The sequence below is a fragment of the Marmota marmota genome, unplaced genomic scaffold, assembly GCF_001458135.2.
Source record: "Marmota marmota marmota unplaced genomic scaffold, marMar, whole genome shotgun sequence".
NCBI lineage: Eukaryota > Metazoa > Chordata > Mammalia > Rodentia > Sciuridae > Marmota > Marmota marmota.
The window spans coordinates 1811668-1835746 of NW_026000102.1; the positions used below are offsets into that span (position 1 = coordinate 1811668).

Consider the following 24079-nt stretch of genomic DNA (forward strand, 5'->3'; position numbering starts at 1 on the left):
CGGGCGGGCAGCCGCGCCACGGCGTGCGGACAGCGGACAGCAGCTGGCGGATCTGGACCTCTGCGTCTCGTGGTGGGGATTCACTCGTCTGAGGCAAACTGTTACTTCCAAAAATCCTAGTAACTCCCAGCAGGTCTCTGTTCAGTGGAATTTTGCTAGGAGATTCTCTGCAAGTAGAATCTAAGCGTTATCTATGCGTCTTTCTGACCCCATCACTGAGGGGGTATTGACAGCGCTGCCTCTCCGCCCGCCGCCATGTTGGATCCCACATCCCTATTTTGTATTTTGTTTAGAGACAGGGTCTCACTGAGTTGCTTAGGGCCTCGCGGTTGCTGAGGCTGGCTTTGAACTCGCGATCCTCTTGTCTCAGTCTCCCGAGCTGCTGGGATTATAGGTGTGCGCCACCAGGCGGTTTACCATGAATATTTAGATCAATAGAATTCATCATTTATTTTCCCTAAAATTGCACTGTGAAATGTCAATTTGGAAATTCATCTCCAAGCCAGGTGTGGTGGTGCCTTCTTGTGATACTGTTGACTCTAATTTCAGCAACTCAGGAGGCTAAGGCAGGAGGATCACCAGTTCGAGACCACCCTCAGCAACTAAGCAAGACCTTGTCTCAATAAAAAGGGTCAGAGATGTGGCTCGGTGTTAAAGCACCCCTGAGTTCAATCCTCAGTAGCAGTTAAAAAAATCAGTATCCATCAATGGGTAGGACTTTCTGCTTCTCAAGTGAATGAAGATATGAATTGTATACATGACAGGAAAGATAATCTGATGACAAAGCGCCTGGACTCTGGTATCAGGTGACTGGGGTTTACGTTCTAGTGTCCTTCAGTAGTGACATGATCCTGACAAGTTACTTAACCTTAGGTGCTTCATCTGTAAATTTAAAATAATAACAGCATCTACTTCAGAGAGGCAAGTATGAAATGATTTAATGTATAGGGACCTTAGAACAGTGCCCAACACATTCTCTGTTAGCTAACTTTTTTTCTTTTTTTCTTTTTTTTGTACTGGAGATTGAACCCAGGGGGCTTTACCTCTGAGCTACACTTCTAGTTTTGTTTATTTATTTTCAGACATGGTCCCACTAAGTTGCCAAGGTTAGCCTTGAACTCCTGACACATATACCGTCATACTGCAGGAGACTCTCAGGAAAACCCCCAACTTGGGCAACTTCCTTGCTCTGCCATATGACAAATTTTCCTTTCCAGAGGAGGCACACATGGAAGATGGCATTTTCTGAAGATGGCAGGACAGTGTCCCCTGACGGGTGTGCTCTTCTGAACCCTGCCATGTCCCCATTAGACAGACAGTCTAATTTTCCTCCCCTTGAATCTGAGGGTTGTAGTTGCTTCGGCTGAGTCAGTGTGATTTCTTAGCACTGGCACCTTGGCCAGGTGCGAAGCACAGTGCAAGTGGTGTACTTCTGCTGAAGCCTCACCTGCAGAGCCTTGAGCCACCATGTCATGTCTGCGCAGCCCAAGACCACCGGGGAGGCCACCTGGGAGTCTTCCAACAGGTAGCCCTCGTGAGGTCCCCATATCCCTCCAGTCACCCAGCTGTCTCTTTGCTGAGTCCTCAGACATTATGGAGCAAATACAAGCTTTCCCCTGTCCTCTTTCCAGATTTCCAACCCACAAAAGTAAGAGAATAATAAAAAAAATGGTTATTTTTCATCACTGAGTTTGGGGTGGTGTGTTACACACCAGGCAGGGGTAACTAGAACAGCATGTGACATATAATCTAAACACAGTTTGCTGCAGGTCTCTTCCAAAAAGCTGGGTCCCACATCTGCCTCCAAGAATGGGTAAGACTTGCAGGTCCCCTGCCTGGAGACTGCTTAGAAATCCCCTCTGACCCATGTCTTTATTACTGACCCCTTTGTGCCACATACAGCAGGAGGAAGTTGAGGTTGAAGTCCTGATAAGCATACAGTGTCTTTCTTTTTTTTAAGTAAACACCTCAGTTTTTTTCTTCCACATTTTTATTGGTGCATTATAGTGTTCACATTGATGGGATTTGTTGTTACATATTCCTACATGCACATAATAGAATAATGTGACTTGGCCAATATCACTCCCCAGTACCTCTTCCCTCCCTCCCTGCCTCCTGCCCCTTGGTTCCTGTCCTGTACTGATCGCCCTTTGATCTTTAGAAGATCCATCCCTCCCTTTTTCTTTTTTCCTCTCTAATTTCTACATATGAGAGAAAACATATGACCCTTAACCTTCTGAGTTTGGCTTATTTTACTTAACATAATCGTCTTTAGTTACATCCATTTTCCTGCAAAGACATAGTTTCATTTTTCTTTACGGCTGAATAAAACTCCATTGTGTATATACACCACATTTTCTTTATCCATTCATCTGTTGATGGACACCTAGGCTGTTCTGTAGTTAAGCTATTATAAACTGTGCTGCTATGAACATGGGTATGCATGTATCACTGCATTGTGATGACTTGAATTCTTCAGGATAGACCCTGAGGAGTGGTATAACTGGGTCGGATGGTGGTTCTATGCTTAGTCTTTTGAGGGGCCTCCAAACTGGTTTCCATAGTAGTGGACTGATTTGCAGTCCCACCAATAGTGTAAAAGTGCTCCTTTTTCTCCACATCCTCTCTAGCACGTATTATTATTGGTATTGGGGATTGAACCCAGAGGAGCTTAACCACCAAGAACACCTCAGCCCTTTTTATTTTGAGACAGGGTTTCACTAAGTTGCTTAGGGCCTCACTAAGTTGCTGAGGCTGGCTTTGAACTCACAATCCTCCTGCCTCAGCCTCCCAAACCACTGGGATTACAAGCATGCTCTATTATTTGTATTCTTTTTTTTTTTTTACTTTTTTATTTTAATTTTTTAGTTGTTGATCAACCTTTTTTTATTTATTTATATGTGGTGCTGAGAATCGAACCCAGTACCTCACACATGCTAGGCAAGAGCTCTACCACTGAGCCCTAGCCCCAGCCCCTTATTTGAATTCTTGATGACTGCCATTCCGAGTGGAATGAGATGAAATCTCATTGTTGTTGTGATTTGCATGTCTCTAATTGCTAATGATGTTGAATATTTGTTCAACATATTTGTTGGCCATTTGTATTTCTTCTTTTGAGAAGTGTCTGTTTAATTCATTTGCCCATTTATTAATTGGGTTTTTATTTTTTAGTGTAAATTTTTTTGAGATATCAACTCCGTCAGAAGAGTAGCTAACAAAGATTTTCTTCCATTCTGTGGGTTCTCTCTTCAAATTTCTAATTGTTTCCTTTGCTGTGCAGAAACTTTTAATTGATGTCATCCCATTTATTAACTCTTGGCCTTATTTCCTGAGCTTTAGGGGTCCTATTGAGAAAGTCTTGCCTGTGCCTAAAAGCTGGAGAGTTGACCCTATGTTTTCTTCTAGGAGTTGCATAGTTTCTGGTCTCATTCCAAGGTTCTGATCCATTTTGAGTTTTTGTGCAAGGTAAGAGATAAGTGTCTAGTCTCATTCTTCTACATATGGATCACCAGTTTTCCTAGCACCATTTGTTTTTTAGGCTGTCTTTTCTCGAGTGTCTGTTTTTGGCACCTTTGTCAAGGATCAGATGACTGTTGATATTCTACCATTGGTCTATGTGTCTGTTTTTGTGCCAGTACCATGCAGTTTTAGTTACTATAACTTTGTAGTAAAATTTGAAGGCAGGTATTGTGATGTCTCCAGCATTGCTTTTTTGGCTTAAAATTGCTTTGGCTACTCTGGGTCTTTTATTCTTCTAAATCAATTTTAGGATTGTTTTTTCTAGTTCTGTGAAGAATGTCATTGGTATTTTGGTAGGCATTGTATTGAGTCTGTATATTGCTTTTGGTAGTACAGCCATTTTGACAGTATTAATTCTGCCTATCCATGAACATCTTCTGAGGTCTTCTTCAATTTCTTTCTCCAGTGTTCTACAGTTTTCATTGTAGAGGGCTTTCACCTCCTTGGTTAGAGTTATTCCTAGTTTATTTATTTGTTTATTTATTGAGGTTATTGTAAATTGAATTTTTTTTTTGATTTCTTTATCAGCAGATTCATTGCTAGTATATAGGAAAATTATGGAGTTTTGTATGTTGTTTTGCCAAATTTATTAGCTCTAGCAGTCTTTTAGTGAAGTTTTTTTGGGCGCTTCTAGGTATAGGATCATATCATCTGCAAACAGTGATAATTTGGCTTCTTCCTTTTCTATTTTTATCCCTTTTATATTCTTCTCTGGCTTAATTGCTGTGACTAGTACTCCTGGCACTATATTAAATAGGAGTAGTGAGAGTGGTCATCCTTGGGCTGGGGATATAGCTCAGCTGGTACAGTGCTTGCCTCGCATGCACATGGCCCTGGGTTCAAGCCCTAGCACCACCAAAAAAAAAAAAAAGAAAGAAAGAAAGAAAGAAAAGAGAGTGGTCATCCTTGTCTTGTCCCAGATTTTTTTTTGGGGGGGGCACTTGGGATTGAATTCAGGGATGCCCAACCACTGAGCCACACCCTCAGTTCTATTTTGTGTATCATTTAGAGACAGGATCTCACTTGAGTTGCTTAGTGCCTCGCTTTTACTGAGGCTGGCTTTGAACTTGCGATCCTCCTGCCTCAGCCTCCGGAGCCACTGGGATTACAGGCGAGCACCACTGCACCCAGCTTGTCCCACATTTTAAAGAAAATGCTTTCAGTATTTCCCAATTTACTATGAGGTCAGCTTTGGGTTTTTCCTGTGTAGCCTTTATGATGTTGAGGTAGGTTCCTTCTATTCCTAATTTTTTCAATTCTTTTTTTTTTTTTTATCATGAATGGGTATTGAATTTTGTCAAAGGCTTTCTCTACATCTATTGAGATGACTAAGTGATTTTTGTCCTCAATTCTGCTAATGTGGTCAGTTACATTTATTGATTTGCATATGTTAAACCATCCTTGCATCTCTAGAATAAAACCAACTTGGTCATAGTGTAGTTTTTAAAATATTATTATTATTATTTTTACCTTTATTTGTTTTTTGTTTTTAAGTGGTGTTGAGGATGAACCCACTGCCTCACACATGCTAGGCAAGTGCTCTACCACTGAGCTACAATCCCAGCCCTAATATTATTATTGAACACAATTTGCTAATATTTTAAGTATTTTTGCATCTAAGTTCATCAGGGATATTGGTCTGTAGTTTCTTTCCTTGATGTGTCCTTAATCTGGTTTTGGTAAAAGGGTGATATGACTTTATAGAATGAACTCATAAGTGTTCCATAAAAAAATATTTTTCATGGAATAATTTAGGAGTATTGGTATTAGTTCTTATTTAAAGTTTTGGTAGAACTCAGCTGAGGTGCTCTTCTGATCCTAGGCTTTTCTTTGTTGGAAGGTTTTTATTGTTCTTTGTACATCATTACTAGTTATTGTCTGTTTAGGTTTTCTATGTCCTCTTGATTCAGTTTTGGCAGCTTGTATTTGTCTAGAAATGTATCAATTTCTTCTAGCTTTTCTAATGTATTAGAGTACAAATTTTCAAAATCGTCCCTTATGATCTGCTGGATTTCCAAGATGTCCATGGGGATTTCTCCTTTTTCATCTCTGATTTTATTAATTTGGTTTTTCTCCCCTTTTCTTTTGGTTACTTTGGCTAAGGGCTTATCAATCTTGTTTAAAGAATCTATCTTTTCAAAGAACCATCTCTTTGTTTCATCGACCCTTTATATTTTTTTATTTATTACTATTCTCAAGTTCATTGATTTTGGCTCTCATCTTAATTATTTCCTTCCTTCTACTGGGTTTGGAATTGGTTTGTTCTTTTTCAAGAGCCTTGAGATGCATCATTAGGTTGTTTTTTTGGGAGCTTTCTGATCTTCTTATGTAGACACTCATAGCTGTGAACCTTCCTCTTAGAACTGCCTCCACAGTGTTCCAGAGGTCCTGGTGTGTTGTATTACCATTCTCATTCAAGTCTAAGAATTTTATAATTTCTCCTATTACCCATTCATCATTCAAATCCCTATTGTGCCATTTTCATGTATTTATATAGCTCCTGTAGGGTTTTGTGTTAATTTCTAATTTCATTCCAGGATGAAATAAGATGCAAGGAATTATATCATTTATTTTTTGTATTTGCTAAGAGTTGCTTTGTGACCTAAAATATGGTCTATTTTGGATAAGTCTACAGTTTCTGCCTGAGGGAAACCCTTTGCTGGAGTAGCCACTGGACTATGCCCAAGTCAGACTGGGCAGGACTGACCTGGCTGAGGGTAGCCTGTGCCCACCTCCACCTTCAATGACCTCACCTTCAGCAGGAGGCAGACACTCACCAGGGAGCAGTGGCAGGCCCTTTCCAAGGGCCTGTCGGTAACCCTCAAGCAGCTCTGAGATGGGTGTTGTTTCAGCCTTTTTTAAAGAGGAGAAGACACATCCAAAGAGGCTAATGACCATGTGAGGCAGCAAATCCAAGAAGGAGCCAAGAGGGCAGGACAGACCCAAACCCAGGATCCCAGACATCGGGCGAGGCTGTCACTAAAGCCAAGTGGTTTGTTGTACTGGATTGAGGTGAGGGTGCTGGGACAGGACCCAGCGCTCGCGTGGGTGCCCAGTGCAGGCCAAGCACTGTGCTGTTTTCTCTTGGAGCAGCTTCAAATAGCCTGCAGGAGGCTGGTGCTCTTAGCCCCATTTTACAAAGAGAAACTGAGACCAGAGATGGTAAATAATTTCCCCAAAATCCACTCGGCAAATAAAGGAGTTGGATTTGAAACCAAATTCCATCATTCACAGCTTTTTTTTTTTTAACCTTATTTTATTCATTTATTTTTTCAATGTGGTGCTGAAGATCGAACCCAGTGCCTCACATGTGTTGGGCAAGCGTTCTACCACTGAGCCACAACCCAGCCGCCATTCACCGCTTTTTTTGTTCCCCCAGTGTGCTGGGGGTTGAACGCAGGGCCTCACCCATGCTAGGCAGATGCTGTACCACTGAGCCACATTCCCAGCACTTATTTTTTGACAGGATCTTGCTAAGTTGTCTAGGCTGATCTCTTTCATTCATATATACATATATACATATATATATATATATATTTTTTTTTTTTTTTAAGAGAGAAAGAGAGAATTTTAATATTTATTTTTATTAGTTTTCGGGGACACAACATCTTTGTTTGTATGTGGTGCTGAGGATCGAACCCAGGCCGCACTCATGCCAGGCGAGTGTGCTACCGCTTGAGCCACATCCCCAGCCCCTTTTATATATTTTTTAAATATTTATGTTTTAGTTTTAGGTAGACACAATATCTTTATTTCATTTTTATGTGGTGCTGAGGATCAAACCCAATGTCTCATGTGTGCTAGGCAAACGCTTTACCACTGAGCCACCACCCCAGCCCTCAAGGCTGATCTCAAATTTGCCATCCTCCTGCCTCAGCTTCCTTACTTGCAAGTTATCGGGGAGGGGCTGCAGTTGGTTCCCCTTCTGATGGTTAGCATTTCATCTTGGAGCAGTCAGCCTTCCTTCAGGTCCTCTGACACAGAGCCCCCAGTGGCACTACTGTTCCTCTTCAAAGAATTCATTCTCATTCTGGAAGCTCCCATCTGCCTCAGTGCCAGGTCAGGAGGTCACCTACCAGAAGGCTTTCATGTCCCTTAAGGAGGAACTTGTCTCAGAGTTGCAGTGGGAGAGGCACAGGTTGGGCTAAAGTTCTAAGCTGACGATCAATGGACACCTCTTCCATGACAGCTCTAGCTGTCCCTGCAATCTTCTGATTGGGCCAGAGGTCAAATGATAAACCCCAGCTGTTCAAACACACCATTTTCTCTCAGTATTCTCAGGCCACTTTCTAAAGCATTCCAGAAAAATCATCTTGGAATGGAACTAAACTGCTGGCGTGACGCAGCCCCAAGGCCCCAGCCACCTAACACCGTCAGTAAACAAGACAGAGTGACGAGCCTGGTTCAAGGAGCGGCTTGACCTGCTCAAACCCCCTTGGCAAAGCAGGGCTTGACCGGGCCACAGAGATGGGCGTGGGAAAGGACAAGACCAGACCACGCCGAGCCTGGCACTTGAGTAGAATTCTCTAAAAAGTTTATTATGAAGCATGTGACAGACAAGAAGGCGTAAAAGGAATGTTACAACGAACATCCATGTACCTGTTGCCCAAGGTAAGAAGGAAATGTAACCCGAAGGCCCTGTCCCTGAAGGACTCTCCCATCTCCCACTACATTTGATCATTACCCTTAATTTGGTGTTCCTTGTGCTATTCTGGAGTCTCTTCTTTATTTTTAAGAAAAGAAAGAGGAAAAATTTACAAGGCTACAAGGAAAAACTCAATCCAAATGTAATAAAATCACTGCAAAGCTTTCTGCTAAATAGGTAACGGCTCAGTGTGGCCAAGGTGAGACTCAGAGAGGAAAGGAATAAATCCAGGTGGCTGCGACTGAGCAGGGTACAGGGAATTCCGCTGCAGAATATAAAGCTTCCAGTTTGATCAAACCCCATGAGCCCCTTCCCCATGTGCCAAGAGCTGCTGCCTCACCCACACGCAGGGCACAGCTGGCAACAGCTGCTTCAAGGAGTGGTTCACACTGCCACACATCTGGCCAGCTCCTGGGCGGTCTCAAGAGCAAGGCAGAGGGCACAGTGACTCTCAGAACTACTTTACAAATAAATGTCTGGCTTTTTTCAGGAGTTGCTTGAACACTGGGCTGAAAGTCCGAGCAGAGAACAGGGTAAGGGCCAGGTGAGGAGTGCTATGTGGCACCTGGAATGTCCTGGTGCACATAATCACATGAGCAGGACAGTTCCGTTAGGCATTGTATGAAGATGATGACACACTGCCACCATGGCCTGTCCAATTGGTGTGGATAAACTGTCCTGGTTTGTCCAGGAGTTCATAGGTATGAGCCCCAAAGTAATCCCGCTGAGCCTAGAAAAGAAATTAAGTTGTGAGGGTGATATGCAGGCATGGACCCTCAGGACCAGCCAGGTTCAAGTTGAACCTCCAATCCTTCTCCGCAGCTTACCTGGATGAGGTTGGCTGGCAGCATCTCGTGTCTGTATCCATCATAGAAGGAGAGGGCAGTGGTGAAACAGGGCATGGGAATGCCCACCTGGACCCCGGTGCTGACCACCCGCCGCCAGGAGTCCTGCACACAGAAAGCAAAGTCAAGGACAAAGGACATTCTGAGGGACAGATTCCACTCTAAGACAGACTTTCACAGGCAGATGAAACAGATGCCCCAGTGGTGCAACCCACTAACACGATTCACAGGCCACCGCTCTCAGTTAGTTAGGTACCTGGCAGTTCTCAACAGCCGACTTAAAGAAGTCATCTAGCAGCAAGTTCTGCAGCTCTGGGTTTCGATCAAAGGCTTCTTTAATCTTTCCCAAGAATACACTGAAATAATGGAGGGGGGAAAAAAAAAAAATCAATGGATCTTAACCCTAGCCGGCTGAATGCCTGGCAGGAGGCAGGGGAACAGACTGATGTCTGCCCTCAAGAGCCCAGAGTCACAATCCCCACCCCTCAGGGCTGGCTGAAAGGTCAGTAAAAAGTACAGAGCCCAAGCCTGGGGAGGCCAGGCCAGAGACACGGGGCAGGCACTCAGCAGCTCAGCACAGTTGCCCCTCAGTCTGCACAGGGCAGGGTTCTAGGACCCCACGGACACCAAAATCCACAGACTCTGAAGTCCTTATATGGCCTAATGTCTGCATGTGACCTTGCACATCCTCCCCAGCGATAACTCCCCTCTGGATGATGTACCACACCAAATACCTACTGCAGTGTCAATGCTGCTCGAACGGTTGCTATACCACACTGTTGGGGAACAGACCAGGAAAAAGGCCTGGGTGTGTTCAACACAGACACGGGTTTCTCTCCATGGCACTGGGCACTGGGCCAGGGCCTTGCACATGCTTAGTAGTTGGCACTAAGCTACATCCCAGCCCTAGACTCAATATATATGTATTTTTTTAACGTTTTCAATCTGTAACTGTTGAATCCCCAGGTGTGGAATCCGCTGGTACCAAGGGCTGGCTGCATGGGACAAAAGTAACCCACATGTGCCGGTGCTCGTGGCCCCAGGTGTGGGGAGGTCCCGGCCCTCCGGCAGCCCCAGGGGGCCACGCGCTCACCTCCTGATGATGCAGCCGCCTCGCCACATCAGGGCAATGCCACCATAGTTGAGGGTCCAGCCAAATTCAGTGGCTGCCTGTCTGAGCAACATGAAGCCTTGGGCATAGGAGATGATCTTGGATGCATACAGGGCCTGGAGGACACGGGGCCCTGTGAGCGCGCAAAGCAACCCCCGCACCGTACAGGAACAGGCTGGAGTCCAGGGCCAGGACGGGGCTGACCTCTGTGCCTCCTGCCAGCTGCCCTGCCCCACCACCTTCCAAGGGACCCTTGAAGCCTGTGGCCAGCGAATGCCCCACCTTTCGAATGTCCTCCAGGAATGACTTCTTATCACCCGCAAACTGGACCTTCTGGGGGCCCTTCAGCTTTCGGCTCGCTTGGGTTCTCTCGTCCTTCAGAGATGATAAGCACCGCGCAAAGACGGCTTCTCCTGCAGAGGCATGGGGGTGGGGGACATCAGCAAAGTTCACACCAACTGGAGGAAGGAGGGAGCGGGGGAGGGGGTGAAGGGTGAAGGGTGGCGGCCAGAAACCCTAGTTTTAAAAGAGCTCAGATTTAAGGGCTGGGGCTGGGGCTGGGGCTGAGTGGTAGAGTGTTTGCCTAGCATATGCGAGGCCCTGGTTCGATCCTCAGCACCACATAAAAAATAAATTAATAACAAAGATATATATATATATATATATATATACACTAAAAAAAAAAAAAAAGCTCAGATTTCAACCTTTGGCCACAAAATTCAACCTTGGTCAGAATAGATTTTTATAAAAACGTCTGAACAGTTCATTTGACATCCAAACCTCCCATCAGTCTCCCAACATGAATATAAATATTCAAAAAAAGACCAACTTGAGACTCGAAGGGAGTTTTGAGGAAGATGAAGGAGCAAAACAGCTATAATTCAGAATTACTCAATATTTACCCAATATTGGTCTTCCCTTAAAAGAAAAAAATTATTTCTTTCTAGTTGTTGTTTTTCTGGTACTGGCGATCAAACCCAGGGTGCCCCACTACTGATTTACATCCCCAGCCCTTTTTACTTTTTATCTTGAGAAAGCATCTCACTAAGTTGCTGAGGCTGGCCTGCCCTTGCCCAACCACTCTCCTTCCTTGCAGGCACACTCAGGATGACTTAGCATTTGTGGAAGGAAGCTTCGTAGGGACTGTGCAGTGGGAGTGTGGCAACTCTCCCGTTACTTAAGTCTGGCCAGATCAGACTCACTTCCCTGAGCTCACCACCCAGGGACCCCCCTCTTCCTTGCCTGCCTCTTGCCACCCAGTGCATGCCCAAGGTGAGGCAAACTCTTCAGGAGATGGAGAGAGAGGAGACGGGGAAGGGCTCCTGGAATCAGGAGCAGCAAACAGGAAAGTGTATGGCCTCGGGGAGACCTTCAGCCAGGAGCAACGACCCCCTCTCCATGGGCGTGGCCCCTGCTTTCATTCCTCTTTCCAGTCTCATCACAAGTACCTCTATTGCATTTTGTTTTGCAGTGCTGGGGATTGAACCCAGGTCCTAGATGTGCTGGGCAAGTGCTCCTCCACTGAGCTACCTCTCCAGCCCATTTTTAACTTTTTAAAAATATTTTAGTTGTTGGGCTGGGGATTTAGCTCAGTTGGTAGAGTGCTTGCCTTGCATGCATAAGGCTCAGAGTTCAATCCCCAGCACCACACCCACACACACACACACACACACACACACACACACAAAATATATATATATATGCAGTGCTGAGAATCGAACCCAGTGCCTCACACATGCTAGACAATCGCTCTAACACTGGGCTACAACGCAGCCCTTCCTTTTTTGACTTTTGAGACAGGGTCTTGCTAAATTGCCCAGGCTGGCCTTGAATTTACGATCCCTCTGGCCTCAGCCTCCCCAGCAGCTGGGCTTACTGGTGAAACCACCACACCTGGCTCTTGCTTTATTCTTAAGAACCAGCATTTAGTTTCCCTAATCCTCTGTCTTCTGCTTTTTGCTATTTCTGTCTTTTTGAGTTTGATGTTTAGCTTGGATTGCAACTTCCTTCTAGACGTCAAAGAGGAAGGAACTTAAGAAAAGGATATTCAAGGAATTCAAATATACAGACTATGCTCTACTTTTTTAATATCTGGGAGAAAACTCCTGCACAATATTCTGAGTACATAAACATGTTATTCTGTGAACTTCTCTACGAAAATTATAGTTACCTTCCCCACTACAGAGATCCTAGGTCACTGGCTACGACTAAATCACAAATGCTAAAATAAACCAAAAGTAAAATTGACCAGGAAGGACAGGAACTTCTGCATTTATCCCAAAGCCCACAAGGACAACAGGATCATGGGAGACTCGGAAGCAGGGTCAGCCTCTCACACTGTCAGTTTTCTCATGTGCAGAAAAATAAAAAAGCAGCCTGATGCCAGGCAACGTAGCACACACCTGTAATCCCAGCAACTCAGGAGGCTGAGGCAGGAGGATTCCAAGTACAAGGCCAGACCTTGTCTCAAAATTAAAAATCAAAACAAAACACTGGGAATACAGCCAAGTGGTCGGCATTCTGGGTTCAATTCAAAACTTAAAAAAAACCGAAAAAACAAAACTCTGAAAGCTGACTAGAGATCCGTCTAGATCAGTATTCCTGAAGGATGTCAAGACCCAACGTTGGGACCAAAGGGCTCAGGGGTAAAGCAGGACATTACCAATGAGGGTGACGGGAACGCCGTACTCCAGGGCTGAGATGGCGGTCCACTTCCCGGTGCCCTTCTGCCCCGCACTGTCCCTGATTTTTGGCAGCAGATGTTTGCCATCCGTATCTTGGAACTTGAGGATATTGGCAGTGATTTCAATCAGGAATGAGTCCAGCTCTGTCTTGTTCCATTCCTCAAATGCCTGGTGCAGAGCAGAGAGTGAGGGAGAGGCAGGCGGGTCCCCACTGACTCCTGCTGCCCACTGCCCCGTCCTGTGCTCACATGGCCAACACTGCGGCCAGCAGCTCTGGCAGGAGGCCTGTCAGCGTCCACTCCTGCCCACTGAGTCTTGTGCCTACATCCCTCGGCTGTGCGCGGTGTCAACCTGGGAAGCCCGATTTTCTCATCACAGAGCCGCTCCCTCCTCAGGGGCAAGCTCCTGGCTTCACTTGGATTTCCGAACATACGTCACTCCCAGAAAGCCTAAAGACCGCCAGACCCGAAACCCGCCTCTAGAGCTGGGTGGGGCTCAGTGGTGCCGCACTTGCCCAGCAATGGGTGGGGCCCTGGGTTCCACTCCCAGCAACTCAAAACATAAACAGATAAACAAATCCTACCTCTTTTTTTTTTTTTTTTAAATATTTATTTATTTATTTTTCGGTGGACACAACATCTTTGTTTGTATGTGGTGCTGAGGATCGAACCCGGGCCGCACGCATGCCAGGCGAGCGTGCTACCACTTGAGCCACATCCCCAGCCCCCAAATCCTACCTCTTACCCCAGTTTTCTTTCCTTTGTTAACACCTATCACTAGCAAATTTTATATAATTTCATTTAAAGTCTGTCTTCCCAGCTCATGAGGCTAAGGACTTTGTTTCCTTTACTATTGTACATTTATTTGTTTGTTTTTGCAGTACTAGGGGCAGAACTCATGGGCACTCCACTACTGAGTAACACCCCAAGCCTCCCACCCCTCATGTAAATCTTTCATTTTGACAGTGTCTTCCTAAGTTACTAAGGTGGCCTTGAATTTGAGATCCTCCTGCCTCTGTCTCCAGAGTAGCTGGGATTATAGGTGTGTGCCACTAGCTCGGCTATATTCAAAATTTAGAATAGTGCTCCACATGTAGTTAAACATTCATGTTTATTGAATAAATGCACTAAGTATGTAAACCAATTAAATATGAATACAAAAGGAAAAGCACCACTTCTATGGAAACTTAAATGTTTTGGGAAGAATGAAGGCAAGTGAGCAAAACAGTCTACAGTAAAGAGAAGAGAGGGTGAGGAGCTGGCCAGGGCTGGGGCCCAGACACAGCAGCCAGGAAGCCTGGGCTCTGTCCCTGCACTTCAGGAAAAGTCAGGAAAAAAAAAGGGCCTTGGCTCTATGATTGGTGGATCAACGTACTTTCCTATGTTTGTTCACCTCATGCTGCTGAAGGACTTAGAAGCAGCGCCTCTGCCTGCAGTTGACTGCAATGCAACCGAATCCATGAAACTGGCAGAGGCGGCGCAGAGCAGGGTGCCACCCACGCTAGGACCCTTTCCGCTCTTTGAATATATTCATAACAAAATGCCAGGGAACTGCTTCTGCTTCCACTTGGACCGACTTTTAAATTAACTCTCAAAAAGCAAATCCCAGCCAGAAGTGATGGCAACCCCTGTGATCCCAGCAGCTCTGGAGGCTGAGGCAGGAGGACCAGGAGTTCAAAGCCAGCCTCAGCAACAGCGAGGCGCTAATAGCAGCCCAGTGAGACCCTGCTCTAAATAAAATACAATAGGGCTGCGGTGTGGCTCATGGTCAGGTGTCCCTAAGTTTGATCCCTAGTTACCAAAAAAAAAAAAGCAAATGCCAGCTTGACGGGCAAAGGAAGCCAGTCCTCCCAGGGGGCCCAACTGCAGGGTCCAGGAGGGCAGCATGACGTGTGTGGGCTCACCAACAGGTCCTGGAACTTCTGCTTCGCCACAGCTATCCTAGTTTATGGTCCCATTACTGATTGCTTCCCTTAAATTAGCTGAGGCCACGCAGACCAGCAGACAGCCCGGAGACCAGGAAGGAGGAAGGGCTAATTGCGGGTGCCAGCGCCTCTCATTCAGGCAGTGATTACTCCCTGCATGCGGGGCAGTGCCCTGGACCTACCTGGGCCATCTCCTCATGCCCCATGCCCAGGACGTCCCTCATCAAGTGGTAGGCCTCACAGATCAGCTGCATGTCGCCATACTCTATCCCGTTGTGCACCATCTTCACGAAGTGTCCAGCTCCTTCCTCCCCGACCTGTGACGACAGAAAGCACCAAGAGACCTTCAGGGCACAAACAGTACACCCGAGAAGTCCTGACGGCAAAGCTCCCTCTCTATACAAACAAGAGCAAACGTGAAGCAAATAAGTATTTGACACCAAATCACACAGCAATGCAATGCCAGCTTCAGTTCATTCAGTCTAATGTCATTTAAGCTGATCCCTGACTTGTCCCATAAAGAAAGGCCTTCAGGGATCTTCCGGGTTCTCCAGCTCTAGTCCGTGTCTTCTGACTGCAGTTTAAAGCTACCTCCCAGCACCTGCCCACAGGTTAAAAGAAGTTGTCTTTTTCATGAACTTACACTTTTTAAAAAAAACATTTATTTTTTAGTTATAGGTGGACACAATATCTGTTAGAGTCTGTAAACAAGTCAAAATAACACCTGGCATTTTGCCAGGGGAATGTTAGAGTTCGTAAACAAGTCTGGATGGTGCCTGGCAAAATGCCAGAGGGAGTGGTTTGAGAAGTAACAAAAGCGAGCCATTAAGTGTGGAGATTCCTGATTGGTTGACTGATGTATCTAGTTTATGCTAATTAGATAAGCTGTGTGGAATGTATAAATACTGCTCCTGTCCTGCAAAAAACGGCTTCCACTCCTGCTGTATCAATCTACACAAGTTGCTCGTCACCAAACCCNTGCTGAGGATCGAACCCAGTGCCACACGCATGGTAGGCGAGCGCTCTACCTCTGAGCTCCAGCCCCAGCCCCAAATGTTTTTTTTTTTTTTTTGGCAACTGGAGGTTAAAATAAATTGGCTAGGGCTGGGGTTGTGGCTCAGCGGTAGAGCACTTGCCTAACATGTTCAAGGCCCTGGGTTCGATCCTCAGCACCACATAAAAATAAAATAAATAAAGGTATTGTGCCCAACTACGCTATGACCACATAGATAAATAAACAGGCTAATTAAACCACTTGCACTTTCTTCTGGACATAATTGTACTTTTTGTAATGACTGCTGAGGATAATGGCCTTGGTGCCACATTCTGGCCCAACCCTGGGACATCTAGAGTGTGCTCTCCTGGCTCCCATCCTGGATGTTGGAGTAAAATCAGAACACAGAATCTGAATTTACAATGGGAAACTTAACAAGGGATCTTAGTGGTGACAAGATCAATACATTCTGTCCCTACAGATACGCTACCTGGGAAGCCAAAATTTCTGAAATTGTCTTGTGGGCAAGTTAAAAGCACAAAGTAAGGAGTCCAATCCTGCCTGGCCCCAGGGCCTGCAGTCACACGCACCACCTGCACGACAGGGATGCACCTGCCTGGGGAGTGGGGTCTCTCCCTGTGGTCACATGGATCTACACCATGGCTGTTCACCGAGACCTCATCTGCCTGGGTTCCCACTAGCTGACCAGCCCCTTCTGATGGTGACACTGGCCACACGGCGCTGTGGCCAATCACATCTTGCTTCACCCTTCCTGTTACTTCAACAGTGAGCTGAGGGGCGCCTGCTTTAGTCTCTTAACGTTTTTTTCGGAGACCTGAGCCTACCCCTGGAAGCCATGAAGGTCAACCTGGCTTGATCCAGACAGTGCAGTCTGCTGTGTCCTGTGACTTATCTTAGGTGTATCCAAGCAGAAGTTGCTCTCGCCACACTGTGTCTGCGGTGTAGTCAAGGAACAAAAGTCCCTTCTAGCCCTTTAGAGGAGAAGACTGCTCAGCCCTTCACAGCCAAACTCTCCACCCTCGGCAAAGGCTGCACCCATGCTGTCCCCTGAGGAAACGGCTGCGTCACCATGCCCCAGGCCCTGGCAGGCCCGGGAGGGAGTGCGTCCCTCGAGCCTCACCTCAAATAAAACTACAATAATAACCGCAGCACATAAAACAGCTGATGCCGCTCGGCACCCTGCAAGGGCCAACAGACATGCAGGCATAAAGACACAGGCGTGCGCTCAGCATCAGCCAGGGCCTCGAGTCACACAGCTAACCACTGGGATGACAAGGTGCTCTGCACTCAGCTCTGACTCGACACTCAGACACGCTCGCATTGCCAGCTGGCTTCCAGGGTGGCCCGGAACTTGCCCAGTCACAGCAGGGTTCTCCAGTTCCCACTTTTGCAGCAATGCCTTGGAAGATGGTCTTGATGTGAGGCCTGCGGAGAGAATGGTGTGGTTCAGCTCACATGCGCGTGCGCGTACACAGACACCAGGAGAAATTTCCACGGCAGCATCAGAATGAGCAGGCCTCACGACAGCTCCTTAAGACCAGGCACAGCACGATCCTGCGCCGTCCATCTAAGTCCAGACAGACTGCGCAACATTTTAAGAGCCGCTCTTATTCGGAGAGCAAGCAGCTCCTCATGGTCCCTTCCAGAGCTCCACTAACTCCCTCCCTGCCCTACCCGCTGCTGACCAGGAAAGCCTCAGAGCTTCAGTAGGCTGGGGCGTAGCACCCGGGCAGAGTGGTCACCTCCAGCGTACAGGGGCCTGGCTGCCATCCCCAGCACCTCCAAAGAAAGTCCTCATCAGACACAAAATCCGACAGGGTTCACCCAGGACTGGGCTGCAACGGGCACACCTGAACCTCTGACCGCCACTGACAGTTACTGCGTCCTGCAGGGGAAGGAGCCACTTCTCTTTTTCTTCCCCTACTCCTCTGTCGCGCTGGGGATGGAACTCAGGACCTCATGCTTGCCAGGCATGCGCCCTGCCGCTGAGCTACCCCCCAGCCCTGAAAGGGCCATTTCTGTGGTACCAGAGCAGCCCGAGGACAGGAGCACTTCTGCACCCCAGAAGTCTCCAGGAGCCACCGGCAGGTACCCCAGGGTTGGGGTGTTTAAGATTCTGACAAGCAGGAGGGCTCTCCACCTCCACATTTTAACATGCTGAAGAGACTCCCAGACTCACGCATCAGAGATAACTTAAAGACAATCTTCTGAAATCAACCCTCCACGGCTCAGGGTTAGCTGTCAGTGGTCCTGCGCTTACCTGATACAGCTCCGGGGTACCTGGGAATCGGCTCACCCGGAGTCACACACACACACCCCGCCCCCCGCCACAGGGTCCCTCCTTCACTGTTGCTTTGAGCACTCATTTGGCTTCCTCTTTCCTGCGTCTGGGCAGCAGGGTTTGCCTCACCCACGCTGTGCATGGTCTGCTACTCGCGTCCCTCTGTCTGCATCTTCCTACCCACACTGCCACCTCTTAGATCTACGCATCCCAAGTCCACCCAGCAAAGCCCTCCCCTTCCTCTAGGTGGAGCAGAGTGAACAGCGTCAAGTTGGCTTTTCCCCCCAAGTAAAAGAATGTCTGCCTCCTCCCCAGGTCTCATCAGACTTTCCCATTACTCGCAATTACTGGAGTCACTTCCAGACCACACGAGCTGACAGTGGGCCTGACTCCCATGGTCAGTGCCCAAGACAAGCCTGTAGGACCCCCCAGCATCGTCTCGCAGGGAGTAAGCGAAGGAGGGCAAGGGTGGCGCATGCACAGGCACCACGTCAGAGGAATACAGGCACAGGAGGAAGAGGCCAGGCTCAGAGCTGCTCTGGGTGGTGCCGAGGGAACTCACCACGCCTCCTTGTTCCCTCCCGGCATGAGTGAGGGGCCGTACCGGGCCCCTTCCTCGCCACCACTCACTCCGCTCCCCACAAACAGGATTCCCTTGGCCTTGAGGTCTCGACATCGCCTCTGAAAGAGAGAAAAACAATTTCAAAAAATTAACTTCCTTCCAGTGAGTGAGATGAGGTACAAGGCAGGTCCAGACATCCCCTGCTGCCAGGAGTGACCCACAGATCTGCGAATAACTGATGTATCCGGAACCTTAATCGCCTCAGTGTGGCCATTAAAAACAAATAAATAGCTCGAGGAGTATTCTAGATATCTATCCTGTCTCCTTGGGGGAAAATAATAAAGCCACCCCCCCACACACTTTACTGGAAAAGGTCTCGCACAGTGAGACGCACTGAATTCAGAGTGGGTTTAGCTGATCACGGTGGCGCACCCCTGGAATCCCAGCCACTCGGGAGGCTGAGTCAGGGAGGACCCCAAGTTCACAGCCAGCCTGGGCAACCTAGGGAGACCTCTCAATGTTAAAAAAAAAGGGCTGGGCACCCAGGGGTGCACTGGGTACGATACCCAGTGCCAAAATAAACCCACAAACAAAACAGAGGAGGCTGACCACAAGCACGCCTTACCGCCATTCAGCGCCTCCGACCACGCAGGATGCCCAGGACGTCAGCTCAGAGGTTCTCAAACACATTACGCACTAACAGAAAGGGAGGGGACGGCAGACACAGCCTGCCGAATCTACGCAGTTGTCATTCCCAGCTGTAGGTGTGACTGAGAACCTTGTTCATCAGGTGTGTCTAAGCAGGAAAAGGCTGAGTACTAGCATACCAGCACCAAGCCCCAAACTATCAGGACCACAGGGCAGTTCACCATAGTGTCACATGAGCAATTCGGACACCTCTTTCTAGAGTGCTGTCAAGACGTGTAAGGAGCTGGCCTGAAGAACACTTACTATGGTATCCCGATATTCAGAATTTCCTCCATCAATGATGATGTCACCAGCATCTAGCAATGGTACCTGTAATCAGACATTAGCATTAGGGTGGACCAAAGACAGAAATAAAATGTACCTTGGCCACTTTAAACAAACAAGAATTTATCCCAAATAAACACTGCGAAAAAGCATACATTATTTAATTTTCAACAATCCTCTATGGCTACAGCTACACCTTGCTTAAAAGTGTAAGGCTGGGCAGGATGTGATGGCTCACACCTGTAATCCCAATAACTCAAGAGGCTGAGGTAGGAGGATCACAAGTTCGAGGCCAGCCTCAGCAACTTAGCAAGACCCTGTCTCAAAATGAAATAAAAAGGGTTGGTTGGGGATGTGGCTCAGTGGTAAACACTCTTGAGTTCAATCCGTGGAACCAAATAAATAAATGAAAGACTTTACAAAAAATAAAACTTACCTGGAAAATTTGTACCTCCATGGGTACCACCTATACAAACTCAAAGTCTAGGGGCAGGACTAGCTCTAAGAAATGAAAAGGCTTCCAGTATAACCTGTGCTGCACCAGAGGCAAGCTCAAGTCAATACTCCCCCAGTGGGTCAGTGTCGGGGTAAATGCAGCTCCCCAGCTGCTGCTGGCAGGAAGAATTCAACAACACCCCCAGAGAGCACCCAGCAGGCGAGCTTCATTAGTTCTTGCTCAGTCCCCCCTCCCACCTGTAATACCTTCCTATGTTGAAGACACAGCACACTGTGTCTGAAGCTAGACATGGGCAGCTTGGCCTCTCACTACACAAATGGCTCGGTATATCTTTTCTTTATCACAGAGTCCTTCCTTTCTAGGCCATTTATTTAAAAAATGATAGCACAGTGATTACAAATTCCTCTTCTTGTTGAAAACCCACTGTTAACACCACTTTCTCAAAAAGGAAGGCTTGAGGCCAGGCGTGGTGGCACACAACTGTAATCCCAGTTTTGGGAGACCAACCTTGCACTTGACTGAGTCACACTCCCCAGCTGGGTGCTGAGGTGCTCAGTCACAGAAATGTGGTAGAGCTTTCCCCACCCTTCTTGGGTTCGAGGGTCGGTGTCTTGTGCATGGGTGTGTCTTGCTACAGCCCCATGGGTGAAGCTACGCTCACCTGTTCCTTTGTAATCTAACCCCTTGCCCTGTTTAGGATAGAATCTTCCATGGAAGGGCCTTGTGTGTGTCCCCTCCTCTTACTGTGCCCTTGGGTGTGGCCTACCCAGGTGTCAGTCAACCTGCTGACAGTGACATCATGAAGATAGACTCAGCCCCTGAAAGCTGACCCCTCGCCTCATTTGAACAGCTTCTCCTCAATAAAAGGGGTCAGCGCGTGCTCTCGCTCTCTTTCTGCGGACCCTTAAGGTCAGAGGAGCCGTCACAGCGACCCCAAAGAAAACGGTATTGTGTCTCTTGTGGGGTTATTTTGCACAGCCCAGTCAGCCCAGTTTACCTGGAGTGACCCCTGAGCCTTTTAGTCGCCAGAACAGAAACCTGGCACCAGTGGCTCAGGAGGCTGAGGCAGGGGATCACAGTTTCAAAGCCAGTTTCAGCAACTACGCAAGGCCCTAAAAAACTTAGTGAGACCCTGTCCCAAAATAACAAATAAAAAGGGCCAAGGATGTAGCTCCATGGTTAAGTACCCCTGGGTTCAATCCTTGGTACCAAAAAAAACAGAAAAGACAAAACAAACAAACAAACAAAAAAACCCTTCCCCTTCCCTTTGTTGCTCGTCTCTGCCTTTCTTACAACTACATGTTGGGCAGTAGTGCCTTGTTTTTTTTCAGAGCTGTTACTGTAGCATTTTTGAGTATCTAAATAAATTAGTTGCCCTGGTTCCCAGCATTCATGAGTATTATTTTTTCTTTTAAAAGAGATATAACTGCTAGCAGAGCAAGCATGCCTGTAATTCCAGTGACTTGGGAGGCTGAGGCACGAGGATTGCAAGTCTGAGGCCACACTGGGCAACTCAGTAAGATCCTGTCTCAAAATAAGAAGGGCTGGGGATGTGGCTCAGTTTAATCGCCAGCACCCCTCAAAAAATACAAGTGCTAAAGCCAACAAATTGGTACAAAATAAGTACCCAGTTCCTAGGATTCCCTAAGGAAATCTCTTATGGTTCATACTAAATTATACAACTCGTTAAGAATTGTTGTATTATGCAATCAAACTGCAAGACCTCGGGGTTGGTGGTGGAGTATGTGCTTGTGCTTGGCAGGCAGGAGGCCTGGGTTCACCCCTGTGTGGGGTTGGGGAATGGACACTAGTAAGATCTCTTTGAATATCAAAGACAGAAAGACCATTAATAGACTGCTGTGGTTCAGTATCTTACAGTCACCAAATTCTTATTGAAATGTCTCCTAAGTGTCCTCTAGTTATTACCACCCTGACTACCCCAAGGATATACTAGTACTTAATTAGCACCAATCAAGTTAACCAACACAGAGAGCTGAACAGTTCATATCCAGAAATGGAAACTAAAGAAATCTCTGAAGTAAAACAGCTAGAGGACATAACAGCAACTGTGACAGAAGCAGCAGCTGAGAGCAACTGGCCTCACCAGTTTTTCAATGAAATCGTCCACGGCCTGGCCAGCCTTCACAAGCAGTATGACGCGCCGGGGCTTCTTCAGCTTGGACACCATCTCCTCCAAGGACCGCGCACCTACCACTTTGGTTCCCTTGGCCTCATTGGCCAAGAAATCATCAACTTTGGAGACTGTCCTATTAAAAGCGCAGACCTAAAGCAACAAAAGACGGGCTTAGTGACAGGACACACTGAGACCAGAGACCAAGTGACAATGCAAGTTCTATTCAGCCCTAGGTGGGGGAGGCCCCATCTGCCTTTGCCTTTCCCTCCCCCACCTGCAGGCTGATCCCAGTGGTTAACTCCCCTCGTTGGGACACAACAGCAGAGGACCGAGGCAAAGACCAACTGCCCACAGCACATCAGGCTGAACCTTCCCTACTGGTTCAGAATCAGAATTGAATCTAGGAAGATGGGGTTCAGTTTCTGTATTTGATTTTTTTTTTCCAGTGCTGGAGATTGAACCCAGGGCTTAACACACATAAGTCAAGTGCTCCACCACTGAGCTACACCCCTAACCCCTTTTGTCCCTGATAATCCTGGCAGCTAAGCCACTTGAGTATCTAGAAATAACATTTAGATCTCACTGGTTGCCCTCACCTGTAGTCCCAGCAATTCAGGAGGCTAAAGCAAGAGGATCATAAAGCCAGGAATCTGAGGCCAGCTTAGGCAACACAGTGAGAAGTTGTCTCAGAAAACATGAATAAATAAAATAAAATTCATTCTCCCCCGATCTCACTAGGGAATGAGGTTGGCTCTAGCTGTGCATAGTGGCACATATCTGTAACCCCAGCTACTGGGTAGGCTGAGAACTGCAAGTGAGCCATCTCAATTTTTTTTTTTTTTTAAAGGGATGGGGACGTAGCCCTGTGGTAGAGCGGCTTGTCCAGCTTGTGCAGAACCCTGGGTTTAATCCCCAGCACCAAAAAGGGCATCAGAGCTGTACACCCAGCAGGAGCTCTCCTCCCTTCCATTCATCTCTACTTAAGATAATGAACCTTACAGGAGTCCTCTTCCTCTAAAGCACACCCTTCCACACCCATAACTAAAGTGACAATTCTTCTTTTCAAAAATTCCATAAATGCTGATGGGGTATGTCTGTACTCCCAGTAACTCAGGAGGCTGAGACAAGGGGATCACATATTCGAGGCCAGCCTGGGCAACTTAAAAAGTTCCTGTCTCAAAATAAGAAATAAAGGGTTGGGGTTGTAGCTCAGTGATAGAGCGCTTGCCTAGCACCAGGTTTGATCCTCAGCACCACATACAAATAAACTAAAGGCGTTGTGTCCACCTACAACTAAAACTTTAAAAAAAGCAAGCCATGAGCCGCAAGCAAAAGCGATCTTGAATAAAGCACATTCGGATTCCGTAGGATCTGGGAACTGGGCTGACTGTGCTAATGCACAGGAGGATCCACAGGGAAGGCACTGTGTCCCCACCACTTACCACAAAGCCATGGTCATTCATGTTCAAAATTAAGTTCTGGCCCATGACGGCCAATCCAATCAGTGCAATATCAGCTCTGAAAAGCCAGAGAAAGAACAAAGAAAAATGTCAGTGCCACTTGATCACTTCGGCGGGATTGGTGGCCGACTTTCCCTCGTACCCCTCCCCATCTGCCCTTGTGAGGCCAGGCACCTTTCCCCGCGGGACCTCTTGAGCTGCAATGGGCGCTAGCGCCCGCGAAGCCTCGCTCCTGCCCAGACTCTGGCCATCACTTTCACTGCAGGCGCAGTGCACTGTCAGGTCTGGTCAGCAGGCGGTCGCGCAGCGGTCCCCGCGGGATGGGAGCCTCCATGCCTCCATCGCTCCCAGAAGGGACCCGCCCCAGGCCGCGTCCGGAGAGCGGCGTGGGGAGCTCCCCGGCCTTAGGTGCGGGTCGGGCCCCACGCGGCAGGCGCAGGCGACCCGCGAGGGAGAGGACCAAGCCGACC

At 47.4% G+C, this 24079-nt stretch overlaps 2 protein-coding genes across 3 annotated transcripts in view; both read right to left on the bottom strand.

Moving 5' to 3' along the window:
- The window catches only part of LOC107155508 (peroxisomal membrane protein PEX14), a 212374-nt gene extending 197228 nt beyond the window's left edge, over positions 1-15146 (bottom strand). For both annotated transcript variants that reach the window (XM_015501407.2, XM_015501406.2), the window contains exons 1-2: positions 15135-15146; positions 14970-14976 (exon numbers count right to left, since the gene is read on the bottom strand). The gene's annotated coding sequence lies outside the window, so the exon portion shown is untranslated. The remainder of the gene's footprint in view (positions 1-14969; positions 14977-15134) is intronic.
- Pgd (phosphogluconate dehydrogenase) lies at positions 8032-23667 on the bottom strand. Its single transcript, XM_015501409.2, has 12 exons — positions 23592-23667; positions 22120-22299; positions 19538-19603; positions 18587-18705; positions 17099-17168; positions 14911-15045; positions 12783-12972; positions 10403-10533; positions 10103-10236; positions 9266-9365; positions 8992-9114; positions 8032-8894 (listed from the first exon to the last, which is right to left on the bottom strand). The coding sequence occupies exons 1-12, from the start codon at positions 23634-23636 to the stop codon at positions 8775-8777; spliced, it is 1413 nt and encodes a 470-aa protein (XP_015356895.1). The 5' UTR covers positions 23637-23667; the 3' UTR covers positions 8032-8774.
- Between the last annotated feature and the right edge of the window lie 412 nt (positions 23668-24079).

Excerpts from the sequence above, each read along its gene's own strand:
- Pgd (XM_015501409.2), bottom strand. The coding sequence starts at position 23,636 with ATGGGCCAGAACTTAATTTTGAACATGAATGACCATGGCTTTGTG. Across the intron at positions 12,973-14,910 it reads GGCATGAGGAGATGGCCCAG|GCATTTGAGGAATGGAACAA; the intron begins GTAGGTCCAGGG and ends GCTCTGCACCAG. Across the intron at positions 10,237-10,402 it reads TCCTGGAGGACATTCGAAAG|GCCCTGTATGCATCCAAGAT; the intron begins GTGGGGCATTCG and ends CGTGTCCTCCAG.